The sequence below is a fragment of the Canis lupus genome, chromosome 12 (genome assembly GCF_011100685.1).
Source record: "Canis lupus familiaris isolate Mischka breed German Shepherd chromosome 12, alternate assembly UU_Cfam_GSD_1.0, whole genome shotgun sequence".
Classification (NCBI taxonomy): Eukaryota; Metazoa; Chordata; class Mammalia; order Carnivora; family Canidae; genus Canis; species Canis lupus.
In genome coordinates this window covers 13,931,280-13,953,342 of record NC_049233.1, presented here as the reverse complement: position 1 = coordinate 13,953,342, position 22,063 = coordinate 13,931,280, and the positions used below count along the sequence as shown (strand labels likewise).

The following is a 22,063-nucleotide window of genomic DNA, read 5'->3' as shown; positions in this document are numbered from 1 at the left end:
GTCTGATCTGTGCCATAAACATAGATTTCTAAAAGTACCCAGGGGAGTCCATGTGGGAATCCCCTGAGAAGTGATCAAGGCACAGGACCTTCCACTGGCACGCTATCTGAACACCCACTCTTGCTCCCTTTAAATCTGAAGACCTTTATGAAAACCTTTGTCCTTCTCGATGAGCCTTTCGACATTACTACAGCTCTGTGTCCAACCTCCCTAAAGCCCCGGCGACTGAACACACTCACTTGGTCTCTATCACAGTTTCTCAAAAGGAAAGGGAAGTTGGTTTTAAGTCTTACTCCAGGTAAAAAAGCTCAAGAAGAACAGATGACAAAGCCATGTTGGTGGGGGGAGGGTATACCAATGGGTCTTGTGTTGCCTCAGAGAATATACAATCTGTTTCATAACTCATTCCTTGGTCCACAATACTTAAAAGGTATACAGATGATAAGGAACAAATGCCCTTCTGCTGTCCACACATGTGTAAGGAAGAGATGTTTCCAAGTAACAAAGTATTCAGAAGAGAGCTCCTTTTTGTAATAGGAATAAACCACACCTCTTTTCCCTTGCTTTTCCTTCCGACTCTCAATCTCTTGACCTCAAGAGCAGAGAAGAGGAGACACGAATCCCTTTCAGGTCGACTTTTGCTACAGGAAAGGTAGCTCTAATTTTTAAGGATCCTTAGAAGGGGTCTTAAAAATAAATTATCTGAGGGCGGGGGAGACCCAAACATAGAAATCATGAAAATAAATAAATAATGTACCAAAGTGCCGAGGCCACAAAGAAAATATCACAGACAAGAAAGAAAGGAGGCCAGTGAAAGGAAGTGGGTTGTGCAGCCAATGGTGGGCTGCGGGCGGCTCTCCAACAGTGATGATGCTTTGGAAAAAGTAGTGGCTCAAGGGTCTGAAGTGTGCTTAATGAACCAATGAGCCCAAGTTATTTTGGAAGGAAAGAAAAATATGTTTTCTGAGTATTTTTCCTTTCCCCAAGCTTAGCACCACACCCGCTTAGCCTTCGTCCCAGTTGGGTCACCTGTTTCAAAGTCTGTTTCTTTCGTCTCTTTGATTATTTTTTTCCTTTAGAGAAAATTATATCCACTTAGCTCAAAACAAAGCACTCATCTGAGAATGCTACATATGTGCACATACTTTGTTTTTCATAGTTTCATCAGAGAGCTATCATGAGTGCTTAAAGCAAACCATCTGCAGGTGTGCTAATTTGTTATTACAAAAGTTGCTCCAACAGGTATTTAATAAGCAAAAGACTGGATTCAAGAATAAATCTAAAAATAAAAACTGACGTTTGGCCTCGCTGAGAGAGGCTAAAGCCAGGAAACAAGGCTCTTTGCTTCCCTGCATCCCAGCTCCAAAGTGGACAGGATGGCACACTCAGCAGGTCTTTCTCAGGTTTGTTCTGCTCAGCTTCGCCACTGCTCTGCCAGCTTTTAAATGCATGAAGGTTTCTGTTTTCAGAAATAAATCCTGCCCATAAACGCTCTCCTTCCTTCTCTGTGCCCATACATTCCTTGAGGGTGATTTGTGGATCCCATCTCTCAAACTCCAGGTTACATGAACTTTGGTGTCACCTGGAAGTGCTTTTAATTTCTCCCAGGAGGAAGGAACAGAGAACAAAAAATGAGTCAACTTCATAAAACCCCACCTTCTGGATCTGGCATAGACAAGTCAAATATACCTGAGTTTTTCCAAAAATAAAATCTCACTCGGTCCCACATTCTTGATAACACTTCTGTTCTAATTACCAATAATAATTTTTTTATCATGTGGCAGATTTGTTCCTCTTTTTTGGTCATATTTTTCTCAATCAAAGATTCTAATGGCCACTGAAGCAAGACAAATTACCCTCATCATTTGTGTCTATAAACCTCTGCAATTCTGAGCTTCAGAATTATAATGGGAACCAGAAATAGTGCCCCTGACTTTAAAAGCAGAAAGGTGGCGCTTTGTTGCACTTCATAAACACACAGAGAAATGCTAATATGGAGGGGATTTGAATGAAAAGCCATCTGGCCAAACCCTCAGCCTTTAGTCACCCATCCTATTTAACAACTCTTATAGTCCAGGAGTCCTTCTCTAAATCCAACCTAAATCTATCATGCTTCAGTGAAAACTTGTTCTTTCTCTGACCGTGCCAGAAACAAAACAGCTGGTCACCATACACAGCTTAATAACTCCTCATAATTTTGAAGTCTGTTATTAAGTCATTTCTGTCTCCTCTTCTTGAAGCAAAATAATCCCACGTCTTTCAACTTATAGGTTCAATTTTACAATCCTTTAATCATCATCAATGCTCTGCGCTAAACATTCTTCAGTTTTCCATGTTGCCTTCATGTTTTGAAACCCAGCTCACCTTTGGAATTGTTTCTCGTTGTCCATAAAAGCCCGAAGACTCGACTTGAATGGTAACCTACTGCTATGTTTGGGTAATTTTTGGTACAAACCTGCTCCTAGGGCTCCTTCTAGAAGAAAAAAACATGTTCGTCGGGACCCGGTGTTCTTACTACTTAGTGCTGGTCACAGAGCAGCCGTTCCCCTCCTCCCCCATCTACTCCCACTCAATCTTCCTCACCAGACAGAGCTCTTCCAGGTCTTTCTCAACTTACTTTCCCTAAATGATCCTATTATAAAATGAGTATCTAGCTAATCTGATCTGATCCACTTACGTAAACCAAGTTATTAACCAAAAATGTCTTCAAATGTGTTCTCCATGGCAGATAACATCTCTGCAGGTCCTGTCCTCAAAGCCTTAACCCAAAGAAGAATCTTAGGCACCCTGGCGAGGATCACACGAGAGAGGTTTAGGGCCTGTGGGGGTGGACGCAGAGAACCCTTCTGTGCTCCTCACATTACGCTACGGAGACCATGGGTAGAATGATACAACCAGCAGCTTTGAGGGAGGTGATTCTGGTTATCTTTTTCTGCAAACCTTTTCTCAACTTCGCAGGCATTCTCCTACTGCTTTCTCTTCTACCAAAATTAGACAGTAGATTTCTGACACTGAGCATGTTCGGGGCTTGATACGTGATATGTCCTTTACCTTGAAGCGTCTTCCCTGGCCTTCTCGGAGCTGGCTCCTTCTCACCCTTCAGCCTTGGCTCTAATGTCATCTCCTCCCAAGTGGTCTTCCCTGCACACTCTAGAATAGGTTCCTACCCGTCCCCTGATGCCCCATTATTCTTTGGGGCATGGCTCCATCAGTTCCCTTTAAAGTACTTATCACAATTTACAATCAGATGCAATTAAACACAAATGCTGATGTGCTCATCTCTCGTCCATCTTCCCCTCAGGATGCAGGCTCCTCAAAGGCAGGGATCGTATCTGTTTTGCCTCGTGAGCCTGGCACCTGGCTAACTGTACCCACTCAAAAATCATTTTTGAACGAATAAATATCCCCACTGCCAGAGATATTTACATTTTTAAAGCAGATCTAATGGTCATTAAAAAGGGGCTCTGGTAGCTATAATAAAGGGGGCAGATGTTTATGGTGGTGGGATTGTTTAGTAGGAGGAAGGGGTAGGGGTCCTCCTCCTCGGACCCATGCAGTCTTAGTCAGACGAGGCCAGCCCGCCCTATAACAGAGACAGCTGCTGCCTCTTCCAAGACCTTCACTAGAACCTGCTGTCCATCCCATTGTCTCACTCCTGCTCCTTCAAGCAACCTATCTCGTTTCCCGTTATTCTCTCTCCTTTTGGCTTCAACAGAGGCATGCCACTTAACAGCATTCCATCGTTGTCCTGATGCTACTTCCTTACCACCATCACCTCCACAAAAGGACCATCAGTGCCACAGGAAAACATCCAGGCGATTAGCATCAGAACACGAGCAGTGGCAATCTTTGGAGATGTGATTAGGGACACTTTTTATTCTCTTAACTAATTTTTTACTTTCTACTCTTTCTACCATGTACTTGCCTACATTTTCTTCCCATGCAACTTTTTTTTTTAAAGATTTACTTATTTGAGAGATAGAGAGCAAGTGCACATGTGTGCATGAGTGAGGGAAGGGGCAGAGGGAGAGACTCCTCAAGCAGACTACACACTGAATGCAGAGCCCTAGCCAGGGTTCAATCCCACAACCCATGAGATCACAACCTGAGCTGAAAGCAGTCTGATCCCATGCCTATCAGACTGAGCCACCCAGACGCTCCTCATATTAACTTTTTGAAGGTACCCGGACAGCTCAGTTGGTTAGGCATCAAACTCTTGGTTTCTGCTCAGATCATGATCTCAGAGTCACGGGATCAAGCCCCACCTTGGGCTCCTTGCTCAGCACGGAGTTTGCTTGTCCCTCTCCCTCTATTTCTCCTCCTGCGCTCTCTTTCTCTCTCTCTCTCTCAAATAAATAAATAAATAAATAAATAAATAAATAAATAAATAAAATCTTTTATTTAACTTTCTGTTCGAGCACTATTTCACTGGTATTGAAGTAAGTTTCTACTGAGGGTTAACTCACACATCTTATTTTATCTCACAAAATTCAGTGTTTTCAGCTCAAACTTCCATTTGAGCGAATTCAAGACTCTTCAACAAACATGTGCACACACACATACACACATCTATGCCTTCTATGTGTGAGGCCTTAAACCCTGCGACCTATTTGCCACAGAGCACTGCTACTACATCTCCAGGTTTCCTTCTTAAGTAACGCCACTTCATAACATCAACCAAAAGCCTGACCAGGAGCTTCCACAACTTCCATGACAAAGCATCAGGGAGTCTTAGTGAAGAACCAAGCAAGACGAGACCTGGGCTCCTTTCCCACCTCCACAGATCATCTGCTGAATTGCAGAGCAACATAGAGCCAATGAGTTTTCAAATGGCCATGCCTTGGTTTACCCACCTGTAAAATGTACAATGTATCCCTCAAAGGGGTGTAAAGAGAATTGAGTGAGGTAATGTCTAAGTGTTTGGAACTCCTTGGCAGAAAGGCGCTACATAATTACTATTTGGTATTTAAGTTGCCCTTCATGTGCGCCAAGTTCTTTATGATCATTCCTTAGGAGTTACTCCCAACTACTCTGAAGCTGTCTTCACGCCTATTTCTACTTGAAGGACAAAGAAATTGAGCTGGACAGTAATTGAGTGATTTGCCCAGGGTCAATAACATGGCACTGAGTCCTCACCAGAGGAATTTCCAGGTCCTCCACTTCTTTTAACCATACCTGAAGCCACATCTTAAATACAAACTGCCCGTACAGACAGACTCCCCGTTAACCTACTCTGAAATAGCCCTCACGATACGGAAAACATTATAACTTGTTTTTGCAGGTAGTGTGAATGGTGAGAGGGTGAAACAGAAACCAAAGTTCTAGAATTAGTAACCGTGACTTCATAGTCACACACACACACGCCCTTTTTTACACATCCATGTTTCTCCTCACTTCTGGTAAGTACAGCAGCCTATGTTCTGGTACCTTCCTCATCTTCTTGAAGGGCCTATCTTTTTCTACCAATGATTTCCAGGGCCAAACCTAAAGAGACATAGAGCCTTGGTTAAATCATCCTGAGTACTGCCCAGCCAAAATGCATGCTAGCATTTTTTACTCAAGTTGTAGGTCATGAAAATCAGTATCAAGAAGGTAAAGAGTAAGAACATGCACATCACAGATGGTGCATAGGCAGTCGGGGGGCTAACGGAAAGGCAGAGAGTACCAGCTTGCTTAGGTGTGAGCTGACCTCTTCCCCACCAGCCACTTCCTGCCCAACCCTAGCAAGCAGTGCACAAAGCCAACCCTGGAGTCACCTTGTCCGCTGTGCCTACAGAAGCTCTATCCCAGATTATGGTCTCCCGACTCTCTTAAACCATGCTCCTCCATCCATACACCTATTTTTCTCTCTCTGCTTCATTCAGCGACTCATTTACTGTATATAAGAAGCACCTTTTGGTTCGGAGACCTGTACTCTCATCAAATGACAGGAAACGTGTGGACAACAATATCTAAAAAATGCTGCTCTAGTTCTGCAAAGAGCAACAGCCAATAACCTTTGACGATCAGCTATACCGAGTTTTGTGGGTTTTTTGCAAATTGAGTTTTCAAATGGCCATGCCTTGATTTACCCACCTGTAAACTGTGCAATGCATTCCTCAAAGAGGTTTTTTTTGTTTTGTTTTGTTTTGTTTTTTTGGCTTTAACATAAATTTGGGTTGAAAGTTCCAAAGCAACCTAGGCCCTGACTAAGTCAAAAACAGTGGAGTAAGGCATTTCATTTCCTCTCCCTATATGCCTCTTTCTTCAACCCCTCCCCTCTGCTGGAACATTCCCTCCCACCTCCTCTCCACCATTGGCCTTGGACTCTTCAGAGCTCCCCACGGTGAAAGGCACTTAGGTCCATTTCCCTTCATCCATCTTCCATGAAAACCTATCCATACTGTATTCTCTTCCCTTCAACCCTACTCTGACTAGCCTGGTAATAATGCCGGAAAGTCTCAGCACAAAGGAAGACAAGTACAACAGTCCCCCTTATCCACAGTTTCACTTTGTGCAGTTTCAGTTACCCACCGTCAACCACGATCCAGAAGCAGATGATCCTCAGAACGTCAAGACAGCAGCCTAATGCTATGTTACGATGCCTATGTCATTGCCCTCACTTCATCTCATCACGTGATCATCATCATCACAAGGAGAAGGGTGAGTACAGAGGAGTAAGATATTTTGAGAAAGAGAGGATGGGACCACATTCACATAACTTTTATTAGAGTATACTGTTATAATTTTATTATTCATTGTTGTTAATCTTTCATGGTACCTAATTTATAAATTCAACTCTATCATAGGTATATAGAGATAGAAAAAAAAATAGTATCTGTAGGGTTCAGTACTGTCCATGGTTTCAGGCATTCACTGGGGGGTCTTAGAACGTAGCCACTGTGGATAAGAAGGACTACTATAGGGCAGCCCGGGTGGCTCAGCGGTTTAGCATCGCCTTCAGCCCAGGGCCTGATCCTGGAGTCCCGGGATCGAGTCCTGCATCGGGCTCCCTGCAAGGAGCCTGCTTCTCCCTCTGCCTGTGTCTCTGCCCACCCCCCTCTTTCTGTGTCTCATGAATAAATAAATAAAATCTTTAAAAAAAAAGAAGAAGAAGAAGGACTACTATAGTGTGACTCTCAGGCACTAAGGACAGATAGACTTTCAGTTGGGTGCCCTGCAGATCACAGTAGCTGGCATACACAATGCTGCCATTTTTAGGAAGAAAAACTCAGAGTTTACCACTAACAGGTTCTTGTGAAGGAACTACTAAAGGATCTGTATCACAAAAAAGGAAACTGAATCCGGAAGGAAGAACTGAGGTGTAGGAAGGAATGGTGAGCAAATAGATTAATAAACGTACCGTTTAAACAGTGTTAACAATTAATCGGAGGAGTATAAAAAGTGGATAAAAAATATCAGATGACCGAAGACAGAAGACAGGAAGTGATGGCAATTTAAAAGTATGCTGAAGTTCTTATAGTATTCAAGAGGCAGATAGAGATCATGATTAATTAAAAAAAACACAAAAACAAAACTCGGGCACCTGGGTGGCTCAGCATCTGCCTTCAGCTCAGGTCATGAAGGGTCCTGGGATCGAGTCCCCTAACAGGCTCTCCATGGGGAGCCTGCTTCTCCTTCTGCCTATGTCTCTGTCTCTCTCTCTCTCTGTCTCTCTCTCTCTCTCAGGAATAAATAAAATGTTTTAAAAACATTAAAACTCTTAGGTATTTATATTTGGGTATATATATGTATTTAAAGACATTTGTTAATTTTAATTCATAATGTAAAGTACACTATGCCATTCAAACTGGTTCTTTAGTGAGAAGATGACCATATCTTAGATAACAACATATGACTGTAGCAATATCTTGTTCTAAACTTTGTATTAATAGCATGGAAATTGAAATTTATTTGAGACTTTGTTAAAAAATTTTAATCTGTCAAAAACTACTTTCTTATGTTATTCTTAATATTAAACTGTTCTCATTTTTAACTAAAAAAAATAAAACAATTTTTTAAAAAGACAGATATATGTGTTGAAATGGTAAGGGTAACTACTAAAAGAAAGAAAGAAATTACATGTTAATTTTCAAACTAGTAGAGGAGGAAAGCCAGTACGTATCTAAAACAAAACTGAATAAGAAATATCCTGTAAAAGGGAAACACTTGCCAAAAGAGGAAATATAGAAATACAAAAAACAAAAACTTGCACCTTAAAATTATAGAATCCTGCATTTGCTAAGAGTATGCCAGACCTGCAAAGCATCAGAAATCCATATTGCGAATGCTGACCTGCAACAAGTTTGCAAGGGTTCAAGCAGGCAGTGGCCACCTCCAAGGCTGGCTGAGGTCCTCCCTGCACACTTGAGCCACTGTTTACTTTCTAGTGCTCAGGGCTTCATTAATTACTCTCCCTTTATCTCCCAAAACCTGCTCCTAAAACAGGATTACGGATCACTTCTCTTTGACTTAATATACATTTAAATCTGAGTTACGATTTCCAGACGTTTGGACTTAAGCCTTAGCTCTGAATTTGAATGAGGTGCTCTTGTCTATTAGCAAATAGATTTTAGCCACCAGTGCACAGCAGCAGAGAAACTGGGAGAGGAACAGGGAGCCCTCCCATTGCTACTAAAGTACCACACCCCAAATACAGTCTCCTACTTGAAGACTTTTTTTTTTGCAACATGCAGCATATGAACTGTTGCAACATGCAACATGCAACATATGAACTGTTGCATATGACCTTGAATTAACTTAGACCTAAATGGCCTAATTAATTTAGACCAATTTCCAAAAGGTACATGAAAAACATGAGCAATTATTGTCCATACCTGCCTAGATTAAAAAAGAAAAAAAAAAACAACTTTTGAGATTTTATGTGAAGACTACAAGATGTGCTTTCGTGCACATGACAAATGCATCCTACAAATATGCTAGGTAGGAACAAATATATGACCATAAAGAGCAGCAACACAATCTTTTTCCTCTGTTATCTTTAAGTATACTATTCATTCTCATCTGGTCTAGTCCCTCTTGAAGAAAATGTGATAGCATAAACAAAACAGAAGTAAGACAGTTCAGTGATCTATCAGGAACTTTCTTTCTTGGAAAGAACATAAGAACATTTTTTTTAATAAATTAATAATAAATTCATCAATATAACATTTTTTTTCTCTCTCTCACGTCCCTAACACTGTTTTGAGAATGAACGATTTCTGACTTGTACCAAAACACAAACACTGATACACTAGATCAAGTATATGTGTGTTTTTAGGACACATACACCTGAAAACCTGCCATGCGATAACTTAGATGGAAATGTATCGACTGGAACATGTGCATATGGAAAATGTGCTCCTACTGTGAAAGCCACAGCTCCTTGTTAACACAAGTCCCATACAATGAGAAAGCACCCGTCAGAACTGGGAAGCCAGGGGGGAAAAAGTGCAGAAGAGGGACACAAGCATGTTTTAACGGCTGTGCTAATTTGCCATGAAAGGATGTTAGGGCCATAGCTCCTTGCTACAGCATGCCATGTGCTGCTGAAGTAAATTACTGCCATGCAGTCGGCTAGCGGAGGAATGTGTAAACAGGCCATATAGCCTTGCATCAGTTCCACAGAATGTTGCACAACACAAAATGCCTCTCGATGTGTCATTTCCTTCTTGGCCATCTTCCCAGCTCCTGACAGTCAGTCAACAAAAAAAAAAAAAAAAAAAAAAAAAAGTACTGAAAGAGATTTAAAACTGCTCTTCTCAAGAGCACATTCCACCAACCACCAGACATGACCTCTAGCAGCGCTTCTGACTGCCCCATCTTTCTTAAGGAAAGGCAACAGTTTTGTTTTGTTTTACCTGCTCTTATTCTCTTAAGTCAAAGATTTTCAACAATGCTCTAAATACTAGTGACCAAATGATTAATATTCATGACAACCAAACCATGGCTTATATTTACTGACTTGTAAATATCAAAACATGGCATTTACCCATAATTTCCATTCCTTGGGCACTTCAGAGACACATGAAGAACTAGGGGAAGTCTCCAAGGCAAGAAGTAACTGGCTTTTCTACTAATGCTCTGCACTAAGGACTGTGGCATCAGGAGTATGGGACAAGACCTATGAAGATTTTCTCAAATTATCTTCACAGACAGAAAGATTATGAATGCCAAGAACTGCATCCAGAGATGTCCAGTGACCTTAAAAAAATTCTTCTGCTAGCCCTCCATGCAACACATATTACACATTCCCCGCCTCTCACGTGCGGCCAACCTCTAAACAAGCGTTCACTGTCCATAAATAAGCAGAGGGCATGGGCCAACCACCACAAGAAGTCTATTCTTTCGAGCAACTGTGATGAAGGGTGGTGGAGGATGAAGGCAAGCAGCCATTGAAATTAACTGGAATGGGGAAGAGAAAAGGCCAGCCCCTCGAATCTCTCCACCCTCCAAGGGGCTAGAAAAAGCAGGTCTAGGTACAACAGAATTAGAGAATAATGAGATGATGCCGTGCCCAGAACCACCCTGTTTCATGTAAGTCTGTTAACTTAGGTTCATAAGGTAACATTTCTTCAGCTGGACGTGCCTTAAGAACACGGAATAATAAAACTATCTCCAAAGAATTATAAACTTGTGATGCACAGGTGAGAATGTGCAAGCAGGAAAAGAAACCAGTTTGGCTGAGGACCTAAGCCTGACAAGCTGAGTGAGCCAGGGTGCTGAGGCAGTCTGAGAAATATAAACATTACCTTGCACTTCCAGACAGCCTCTTCCTTGCCTAGGTGCCAGCCCTTACTCAAGTCAGAACTCAGCCAAGCAGGGGGGGCACCTGGGTGGCTCAGTCGGTCAGGCATCTGACTCTTGATTTTGGCTCAGGTCATGATCTCAGGGTCATGATCTCAGGGTCCTGAGATTGAGCTGGAAGTTGGGCTCCCCACTCAGCACAGAGTCTACTTGAGAGTCTCTCCCTTTCCCTCTGCCCCTCCTCCAGCCCCACCCCACCCCTGCTCATGCATGTGCCTGCTCTCGCGCTCTGCTCTCTTTCTCTCTCCTCAATCTATCAAGTAAGTAAGTAAAATCTTAAAAAAAAAAAAAATGCAGCCAAGCAGGGCAGTGTTGCAGGAAAAGAAGAGCAGATCTTCTTCCTTCTCCCACCGGATTAGGACAGGGAGCTAGCTGGTCAATAGTGAACGGTAGTGTCCCAGCAGGAAGGACACAGATGACAACTTTGGTCTCTCCTTAAAGAGTAACTATGATTTGCTTCCCTAGGGCACAGCACGCAAAAACTTAGACACCCCCTCATGTCTGTCAGGCTATCAGGTTTACAGATGTGCTAGCAATTGAGAACTTCCAAAGCTGGATGATATAAACTATAAAACCTCCAGGCTCTTCCATTTGAGGATTCATAAAATACTTCTGCTACAGACTTGCCATGTTGCCAGGCAAGGCTAATAACCTCTTTATGTTCAAACATTAAATGTTCATCTCTCATAGGAGTATTGGTCTGGTGCACTTCCATTTGACCTGCAAATACCAAGTACCCAAGGTAACACTCACCCTTAATTCATCTGATAATTACCAAATATCCTCCATTTGGAAGGAAGTTACGATAATTAAAACTGAGAGTCATGGGCAGCCCTGGCTTAGCGGTTTAGCGCCGCCTTCAGCCCAGGGCGTAATCCTGGAGACCTGGGATCGAGTCCCATGTCGGGCTCCCTGCATGGAGCCTGCTTCTCCCTCTGCCTATGTCTCAGCCTCTCTCTCTCTCTCTCAAATAAATAAAATCTTAAAAATAAAAACAAAACTGAGAGTCACCTTGTAGAACTTTTTTTTTTTTTTTTTAAGAAACTGAGGTAGGTAGGAAAGTAGGGTAAAGACTTTGTGATTTTGATGGTTGGCTTCTTGAATGGATCTTAGCAGGGAAGAGGACCTCTGTGATTATGAATTAATGTAACCAGAGGGCACTGGCTGGAGACTCAGCTCTCTCCTTAAAACTCTGATAAGAAGCGGACGGGACTTGAACTACCTCCTCCCTTAATGATAAAGCATCACAGTACTGTGGCCAAACCTGACCCCTAGCCTCATATATCCTGCCCTCTTGAGTGCTGCACAAATCCTGTAAACACTGGACAGAAAAACAAGCAGAACTTTAAATGTCCTCCAGACTAAAAAGTCAAGAGACCTTTCAGAAGATGATGCCTCAAAAAATATCATTTCTTCTGTGGCAACAATGATATTTGCCATCTAAGCACTTAAGGAAGTTGAGGTACTGGTGAACCAATGAACCACTACCCCCATCACTCATGTCTTTGTGGGTTTCTTCCCCTTCAACATAGGCTGCAACTAACTGTATCTTGCTTTAACCGACAGCATATGGAAGAAGTAATTCCATGGCAGTTCTAGGCTTTAAGAAGCCTTAAGAAGCCTTAAGAAGGCCTAAAAGCTCCCATTATTGCATTTTTGGGAGCCCTGACCTGCCATGTAAGAAGTCAGACTGTGCTTGTGCTGGAGAGATGGATAGGCCACGTGGAGGGGGAAAGGCTCTAGGACTACAGGGAGAAAGAGAAAGGCCCAGCTGTCCCATTGTTCCAGCCAAGCCTAGCCTTCCTGCCATCCCACCAAGGCAGCAGACATGAGAATGAAACCATCATGTGTGTTCCAGCACCAGCCACAATCTTCTTGCAGCCACACAAAAGACCCCAGGCAAGGCCACAGAAAACCCATCCAGATGAACCCCAGGCAGCCCAACCAAACCATGAGGAATAATAAACTGGTCGTTGTCTTTAAACATTATGTTTTGTGACGGTTTGTTATTTAGCAATAGATAACTGAAAAAACAGCAAGAGAATTAAAAGGATCCTGACTACGTAAGGTGATTTATTTTTTCCATCCTCTGCACAGCCAATAATACCTTTTCCATCAGTCCTCTTCCCTAACTCAGAACCACCACCACGACACTGCTAACCAAGTGTTCACCTTCCCGTAGAAACTCTTTAAGTCAGACTGCAGTTGGAACCAAGGGCACACGTGGAACAGAGGATCCTAATAGAAACTGATGTTTGAGAGAGTTAGGCATCCAAATGCATTACCGTTGCTGCTGCTGCTGCTACACTGACTTCTCCTGCTGGCGAACATACGGCAGTTGTTCTTCGGTGCTCACTTGCCAACAGAAGGTCAAAACGTCTTGCCTAAACACAAGACTTACAAATTTGGGATCTTAAGTATGATGTCATGTCTTAAAATGATAAGCTGGCAAAGAAAACAAATGGCATTTTGTAAAGATGTGCACCATTTTCATGTTTACGCTACTTAAGATGAAGGTTCTAATAAGTCATCGGCTATGTTCCTTTAAAGGGAAGTTTTATAACTGAGATGAATCACAACTGCAAAAGATCAAAGTTAGAAAACATCAATGATGCCATGGGGTACTTTTTAATCTTGTAATGAGTGATGATCATGTGCGCTCTTATGAAGTTAGTCCAACTGCCAACGCCAGATGTGTATATTAAGAAAAGAAGTTGTTTGTGATGTGACAGCACCGGTTCAGCTGCCAGAGACAGACAACATAGAAGGTGGAACCTTCCTGCTTTTTGAGTGAAAAGCAAGTCTTGGCAGATGTGCTGATGCACAGGGCCTCAGAGTGGGGCACGAGTGCCATCGCATCCTCTTTTGGACTTTTCTTCACTACAAACAAATTATGGTGATCATCACTTCTGCACAGCTGTCCCCAGGCAGCAGGAATACCTGTTCAAGGCACAGTTTATAACACTTCTTACTGTCATTTAGTAATGAGCAGAAATTAGCAAAACCATCTGCAAGGAAAAAAAATAATACACGAGGGAGCAGAGCCTAGATGGTATCTATTTCCTGGAAGCATACTGTAAGCCAAACGCTACAGCAAACTCCTGACACTGAAGGGAATTTATGCAGTAACAACTCACACTTAATGAGCACTTACCACATGATGGTCACCGTGTTACGTATTTTACATACATTACATCATTTAAGGTCTTTGCGGCAACTGATGAGGAAAATACTATTATTATTTTCACTTTAACAGATGAGGAAGTTGAGGCAAAGGAAAGCCAGGTGACTGGCCTACCACCATAGAGCTAGTCAGTGGTGGACCTGGGATTCAATCCAGACAGTCTGACACCAAAGCCCACACCCTTCATCACTATGCTTGGCTGAATAAAGACCCAACCAGTTAATCCAGAACTTTTCCTTGTCCAAATAGCTAATCCACCAAAAGTAGCCTTTTTCAATATATATATTCTGATCTCTGGAGGAGGGAGTGAAATTCCATTAACAGGTTATCAATGATATAAAATCCCCAACCCCAAAAAACCATTACAATAATAAACAGGTAGATACTATCTCTGTGACAACCACTACTTAAAGAATTATAATTCTGCTGGAGATAAGGTGAAAACGATTACATTGTCTTTTTCTCTCTGGTCAGGAAAGCCTTTTTCTAAAGCTCTACTGTTAAGGGTTAATAACATAAGCCACTTTGAAATCTAGAGCAAGGGATGGCAAATTGCAACTTGCATACCAAATCGGACCCACCACCTGTTCTTGTAAATAAAGATTTATTGAAACAAAGCCACAACCGCTCGTTTATGTATTGGCTTTGGTTGCTTTTGAGCTACACTGCCAGAGCTGAGTCCTCATGACAGGGAAGAAATGGCCCACAGCGCTGAAATTATTTACTATTTGGCAGTTCATAGAAAAAGTTTGCCAACCTGCATTCTGGAGGATTCTCCATTTAACGTTGTTTATGCACCAATCAATCTAAATCCTATTATAGTTGAAGAAAATGCAAAATCCCGGGCATCTTTCACACCCAGGACTCTCAAATTTAAAAAACAATACTGAGAAGAGTGCTATGCCCTCAAGGCCCAGGATGGCCAAGAACAGAAGGAAATAATCCAGTAGAGAGACTCAAGGTTATAGGACTAAAAGATTCCTGACACCATACCCATCCTTGTATCCAGGCATCGAGTTTGGCAAGCCACTTCATAAAGTCAGAGAAATGATATCATATTGTCACACACGTTTCTGGTTGGTGAAAAATGTTACTCAGTGGTCTGCCACTCAAGATCTGTATCTGCTCCCCCCTCCCACCCTCGGCACCAGAGCCTGAACTCAGGTCACACATAGATCATCTGCCCCTCTACCCTGAACCCTCCATGCTTTCAGAGCATTTCTCTGCCTTTTCAGGGTAGTAAGCCTATCAACTAATTAATTCTGCCAACAATCTCTTGGGAAGGAGGTAAAGTCACTTGAGAGAGAAGTGACTTTCCCAAAGCTACCCTGCTTCCTCATCTTTTGTCATCACTTTCCTGTTTCCTCTCCCAACCATCAACTTCTGAATTTCAACTCCTGAATGTATGGACTCATACACAAACAGAGGCACACAAAGACACACACACACACACACACAATAATGGTTTTTCCAAGAAGTGAGAAAAGCTGCTGAGATCAGCAGGAAACATCTTTAAAAGATAAGTATTAGTAATGCTAAATGTTAAAAGACTGCTGTCCTGCTTTATGCATGACTGGAATGGATGTCTCTGCCTTTTCAGGAACTCGAGGGCTAATTAGATAACATGTGGCTTCCATCGCAAGGCATCTTCCCCGATTTGTGGCAGTCCACGAACGTCAGCCAAAGCTCCAAACCAGACAAGACAGCCCTGCTCTGTTCTAGTCACCTGCACTGCATGACCACTGGCTCCTATGACCAGAGACGTGGGGCGACCAGAGATATGTGTGTGGCCACCACCTAACAGAACATTCTCAACCTGAACAGAGCCAGCACTGACCCAGCACTGTGAACCTAGAAGAAGCCATACACATGAAAGGAGGAGAGAAGAAAAGCCTCAAAGACTGGCTTTTGAGGCAGGAAAGCTCCCCAGTTCAGACAAGCAATGAGCCTTTGTGAAAAGATAGTGGCAAGAAGAACCCAAGGCACCCTTCATTCACTGCTAAAAGATGTTGCTACTTGGGGAGAAGAAAACTTGACCTTTTCCTTCAGTTTTAGGGGAAGAGAAGATAGGTCACTCTGGCTGTCCAGGCAGGTGTATCATTATATACAACAGATATTTCTGCCAGCTGTACCTCTACTACAAATCAAATAAAACTCTCTAAACACAATGGTTGGGGCTCTGATGTTTTCACTCATCAAAGGTAGAGTTCAATATGCTTCCACTGGCACAGGAGGTTTCATGTCATATATATCAAATAATCTTTAATCCCCAAATACATTTAAATGCTGCTCTACCAAATTTGATCAAATCGGTTCTGGGGGCGGGGAGTGAAGTGGGGAAGAAAATCTATCTTAATTTAGATTTAGGAGGAAAATGCGTATCGGCCCCAACGGGTTATGTGTACTATCTTAAACGAACACCAGGATAAACCCCCTGGGTGTCCAGACAGACAAACACACAAAGGCGGATTTACACCTGGTTTGACTCTATCTGTTAAAAGAAACTATCTATAACAATTACCAGAACATGACCAAACAACAGTGTTGTAACAATCAAGCAAGTTATCATTTGCAAATAAATTCTTTGTAATTAACCAATGTGCTCTTTATAAAGGGAATTGAGTGGGCGAGCTAAAAAGTTAAAACACATTCTTTGACCATGGGAAACACACGCAAATGCTTTTTGACTAAGCTCAAGATTTTTCAGTCTGTTGTTTCCTTCCTCAGCTCTCATGGGTCTGGCCTGCCCTGTCTACTATGCACAGCGGATGAGCAGAACGTCTTTGCACATAGTTACCGTGACCCAATAATTACCCCTTCATGTCCCCCCGAGTTAGGTTGGCCTTATTGATTTTGTGACAAAGTTCAAAGTGTAATTTGATCTCCTACAAACTGTGAAGCTCTGCGAACTGTCCCCTCGTCAAAACGCACGCAGGTAGCAAAGTCTGCAAAGAAACCGTTTTCACGAAAGTAGTGCTGACAGCTCTGGGATAAATTCCTCATAGGTTCTCCACACACCCTGTTACCGTCTCCAATAGGAAGGCAAGTACTTACTTCTGGGTTCCCGGGGTCCATCCACTGTAACTTTAATAGCTCTGTGATAGGTGGCTACTTGGGGAGGATTTGTGAAGACAGTTATGGTCAAGGTGAAACTCTTGCCTGCAGATGTAAAAGGGGAAAATCCACAGTGAATATAAAAAGACAGCACCTGAGATAACAGAGCAGCACAGACTCCAAATTGCGCTCGAGCATCTCTGAGGAGGTCATGAAACAAAGAGACAGGGCTCCTTATTCTCAATGACAAGGCCTCTGATGACCACTTTAGGGAGTGATTAAACTTGTGTACAGATCTTCGTCTTCACTGCAGGGCTAAACAAGAGAGGTCCAACTCCCCAGAAAAGCTGCTCAGTAGCAACCATGGCAATAAAAACAAAAACTCTGGTCCACTTGAGGAGGATTCTCTTCCTTTCAGCTTTCTCCAACATCAGGAACACATCCAAACACAGACAATTTTAGAAGTCTTTATTTAGGATTAGGTCATGACCCCATGAGAGAACAATAGTAAATCACTGTTGATTATGTTATTTACTTCACATGGCTTTAGCATTTCATTTGCTTAACTGCACTACAATAAGAAGATGAAAGAGTAAGGTTCTTATGGGAATCATTTTAACAGGAGCCGATGTCTCCTGTCCTGGCCTTAATGTGCCTGTGGTATGATGATTTCATCATTACTGGAACAGAGTTCTTCTCCTCCCTGCCCACCCCTTCCCTAACATACATCCTTGCTGTTAAATCTTTTTGAAATAACTCTCTGACAGTGACTTATTTTTTGCTAAATGTACATGACATCTCCCAACATAAATAGGAATTGGTGCTTTTTGCCCACAGCGCACTTCATTGAAATATTACATCTGATGTTTCAAATTAATGAGCTAGAGGTGATGAATGGAGGTGGGGGAAAGAAGACAGGGAGAAGTTTGGTAGCAGATTCGGATGTTTGTGTTCTCCAGAAGAAGATCCAGACTGTTACACAGTAGACTCACTGACAGTTGTAATCAGTTAGATTTGCAACGGTTAGTCATGTCAGATAGTCAAAACTGCAAACTGTTACAAGACAGGAAAAGGTGGGCGTGAAACAGTGACTCAATAAAACCTTCGGCAATCTCAGGCCAGCCTGTGCACTTGGCCTGCTCCTGTACCAGACCTTGAAACAGCTCGTTTTGTTTTGCTTTGTTTTTTGGTCAGAGACTATTTTTCCCTTTACTGAAAGCTTGAGGGTATTAAATCAAAACACAAATCTTAAACAATATGTAGCAATGCAGAGTTTAATGCAATCTTTTCAAAGCTTAATATGGAACAGGTTATATACAAGGCTTAATGTAGAACAGGTCTTTGGCTGTCAAATCTAGTGAATGGGTTTTCTTTTCAACCCAGACCATGTAAGTTCCTAAAATATGTTTAAGACACACATCATTTGTTACTCGGTATATATAGTTTTAAGTCTTTTCGATGGCTCTACTTTTCGATGGCCAATATTTAAAAGAAAGAAAAGGAAGAAAAGACAGAAGAAGCAGGGGAGGGGAGCAGACAGGAAAAGATGGATATTGATTAGAAATCTAGTAAGTGCCAGCCACTTCACACACATTATCTTATTTAATCCTATCCAGTTAAGTTCATCACCTGCAGTTCACAAATGAGGAAACCCAAGCCCACAGAGGCTTAGTAGTTCAACCACACAAGTAATAAGAGGAAAAAAAATCAGAGACTGAACCCAGATCTTCCAGACCTTAAAATTAGTGCTCTTCTCTTAAACTTTGTCAGAGAACATTTTTTAAAATTAGTAGGTAGGGGATCCCTGGGTGGCGCAGCGGTTTAGCGCCTGCCTTTGGCCCAGGGCGCGATCCTGGAGACCCGGGATCGAATCCCACATCAGGCTCCCGGTGCATGGAGCCTGCTTCTCCCTCTGCCTGTGTCTCTGCCTCTCTCTCTCTCTCTGTGTGTGTGACTATCATAAATAAATAATAAAAAATAAAAAAAAATTAAAATTAGTAGGTAATTGATTTCTACACATGTCCCAATCAGCTTCGTAAGACCAAGAAACAGTAAATACAAACCCACTAATGTAGTATCTCGGCTAGGATGATGAAAACATCTATTCTTAAAGTGTCACTGATAGATCATATTTCATCCATAATAGACTGAATGTTACATGGGTTTAAGAAATGCAGTTGTCTGGTTAGGAACCAGAGGATTTATTATAAACATTAGGCCTAAGTGGAAGAAAAAGGCAGCTGGCAGTCTAAACTAGTTACAGAAAACTCCAAGCATACAGACCTGGAGATTAGAAAGTTGAATAAGAAGCCACTGGATCCAGATGGAGACCTCAAAACAATGTAGAGATCTGGGGGAGTGAATGGGGTGAAACCCTAAGTTGAAAATTAATTTAGATTAAATCTAAAAGACGCCATTCTGGATCAGATCAATGGTCCATGAGCCAGGACTGCATTTCTCCAAGGACGGTGCTTGTAAGGCAATTGTCATCCATGGCACAAATCTTAATATAAATCAAGGATGTATATGTCTCACATGTCCTCGATGAGTCTAAATAACCTGCTAGCAATACCATCGATGAACTTATCTAAACTGGTTCTGAGAATATTGCTATTTGAGACTTCCACGTTTTCCTTTGGATATTCAAAGTCATCGATGCTTCTCCTGAATTCAAACATCTTGTGTAAGAACAAAAGCCAATATAAAATGTACCCTTTAAGTATAAAGCACCTACACAGGTTCAAAGCAGAACCAGTAAAAATTTCTTTTTAAAAGAGGTAAGTTTGGAGGAGAGGAAACTATTACTTAAGTATGACTACGATCTTCTAAAAATCAAATCCTGAGGATCAAGATGTACTTTAACAACTAAAATAAAAAACAAGGAGGTTCCCTCTACCTCTTACTGCCCCTTCAGAAGGAACATGAACATAATGTTCAAGAAACTTCCAGAAACTACCACCCAAATAAGTAATTGGTTTTTCACCTCATAAATAATAATACATCGTCAAATGTTTATGTGAGTACTCATAACCTACTTAATTTTGTTTAAATTAAAAAAAATTTTTTTCAAATTCCATAAGTGATAAAAAATGCAGACTCTTACTGAGGGAGCTAGCCAGCACTCATTAGACAACTAATTATATCATCCTTGGCTTCATCTAGGAACTAATTCCAAAATATGTCCTTGAGTCATATATTTTCCGAGATAAACATAGGAACTGCCGTTGAAAGACAATTCTAACTTAGCTCCAGAGGCTATTGATAGGGTAAGTGTGCATGCAAGGATTGTATCTTACACCGATATAGTACCATGCTCTGTATACTGTAGGTGCTTAAAACCACTTGTAAACTACAAGCAGCATGTATGATGTAAAAGTGAGTAAGCACACCAAGAAAATTTAAGGACCACATATTTCTGTTGAAATATCAAATACTTCTGTTTAAAATACAAAGGAGAAAAAAAAAAGGAAAAAAAAACCAACTAAAAAACATAAGCCACTCCTAACTTGATGCAAGCTTCCCAGATGCTCTACTTTTAATTCAAAGCACTTTCAAAAGCCATCAGATAACCCATAGTGACAAAGTCAGTAGTAAAGTGACTCCTTTATAAATCTAAAACTGTTTTTCAATTTCTGAGAATTTATCTGTCTACCACTGAAAAGAAAAAGTGTTAACATTTGAGAAACTTGGTACTCTTTATTTTTTCATGCTCTTCAAAATAGAAAATTTTAAAGCATTGGGGAAAAAGAAATACCAGAGTAGCAATGTGATGATCCAGACTTCATAACTTAAGAGAAATGTAGAAGTGTAAAAATCAAAGAGGAAGCTGGAAAGACATTTTTTTTTAGAAAGCAGGTCAGGTACCCAGGCAGGTTAAAGGGTTTCCTGCCACTGAAAAACTGACTTTTTTTTTTTTTTCTCTAAGAATGGTATCTCTATCAGTGTTCTCTATCCTTTTGTCCTCTTGATTTCAGTTTGATATTACCATTTCCTTTTGTATAACGTTAATGTCGTGATATACAAATCTATTATTAGTGATAAATCAATTTTTTCTTTCTCTCTCCACCCGCTCCCCTCACCCCCAATCTAAGTCTCGAAGACAAGTCTGGACCAATTTCTCCATCCTGCCTCTGGCAGCAGACTGTAGCATTTCAGATCCTCCACCAAGTCCCGGCTGCTTCAAAGGAAAAATCCTACTTTCTTCAGTTAAGATCATAAGAAATATAGGGGGAGGGGGTCAGCTCTGTTTGGACATAATTACACTTCATCAAAAGAAGCTTTCTTCATCTTCCATGCGTGAAAAGTCTGCAAGCAGTTAAGTCTGTCTTTTTTTTTTTTTTTAAATATAAAAATTGCTATTTGGGAAACCAGCCAAAACTCAGAAAGCCAATATAGTAAAACAGTGCACACCCTTTGTTTCTCTTTGAAGTTTCTTAAATAAATATGTTGAGGGTTTACAAAGTACACTATCACTTCGCCATAGTTTCTACTCAAATTGATCAGAGAAAAGTTATGCAGCATCTATATAATACAAAAGCAAGGTAAATGGAAACACTAGCTGGGATCTGTAAGTATAGTGTCCAGTCTTCTAAACGCTGAAATTCATTACTCTAATTAAAAACAAAATAATGTTACATAAGAAGATAGATGCAATTCAGAGCACGAAGGTAAATCATCATTTTCAAATGTTTCTTGATTCCTACTAGAAAAAAGAGAAACTTTAATTGTACTGCGGACCTGCACCAGTAACAGGAAAAAAAAAATACACACACTTCACACCTAATCAGTCAACAGTGAGATAGGATGTGTCTTTTTTCCTTTTAATGAAAGTAAACTAAATCTGATGCAGAGATAACCCTTTTAGTTTTGAGTCTACAAGAGGCTCTGAGCCTCATTTTATTTCAAACAACCTTTCAGTGACAGTATCTCATTAGCATGCATCATTTTTTTTTTAAGTTAAAAAGTACAGCTTCTTGGCCCTGTTCCTAGAAAGTAAACTAAAACTACTCATCGGAAACAGCCTTGCTTGAATTTCCCTTA

The 22,063-nt window shown here is 41.3% G+C and overlaps 1 protein-coding gene and 1 long non-coding RNA gene across 13 annotated transcripts in view; one reads left to right on the top strand and one right to left on the bottom strand.

Annotated features, from left to right (window-relative positions):
- The window catches only part of RUNX2 (RUNX family transcription factor 2), a 326,346-nt gene that overhangs the window by 198,173 nt on the left and 106,110 nt on the right, over window positions 1-22,063 (bottom strand). For all 12 annotated transcript variants that reach the window (XR_005367770.1, XR_005367771.1, XM_038554219.1 and 9 more), the window contains exon 5: window positions 17,024-17,128. Coding sequence is in view for 10 of the 12 variants with exons in the window: in XM_038554219.1 (XP_038410147.1) it covers window positions 17,024-17,128 (105 nt within the window). In the remaining 2 variants the exon portion in view is untranslated. The remainder of the gene's footprint in view (window positions 1-17,023; window positions 17,129-22,063) is intronic.
- Window positions 5,341-21,438, top strand: LOC111098268. The gene is made up of 3 exons (XR_005367778.1): window positions 5,341-5,399; window positions 6,500-6,642; window positions 21,115-21,438. It is a non-coding gene; the product is annotated as an uncharacterized LOC111098268 (long non-coding RNA).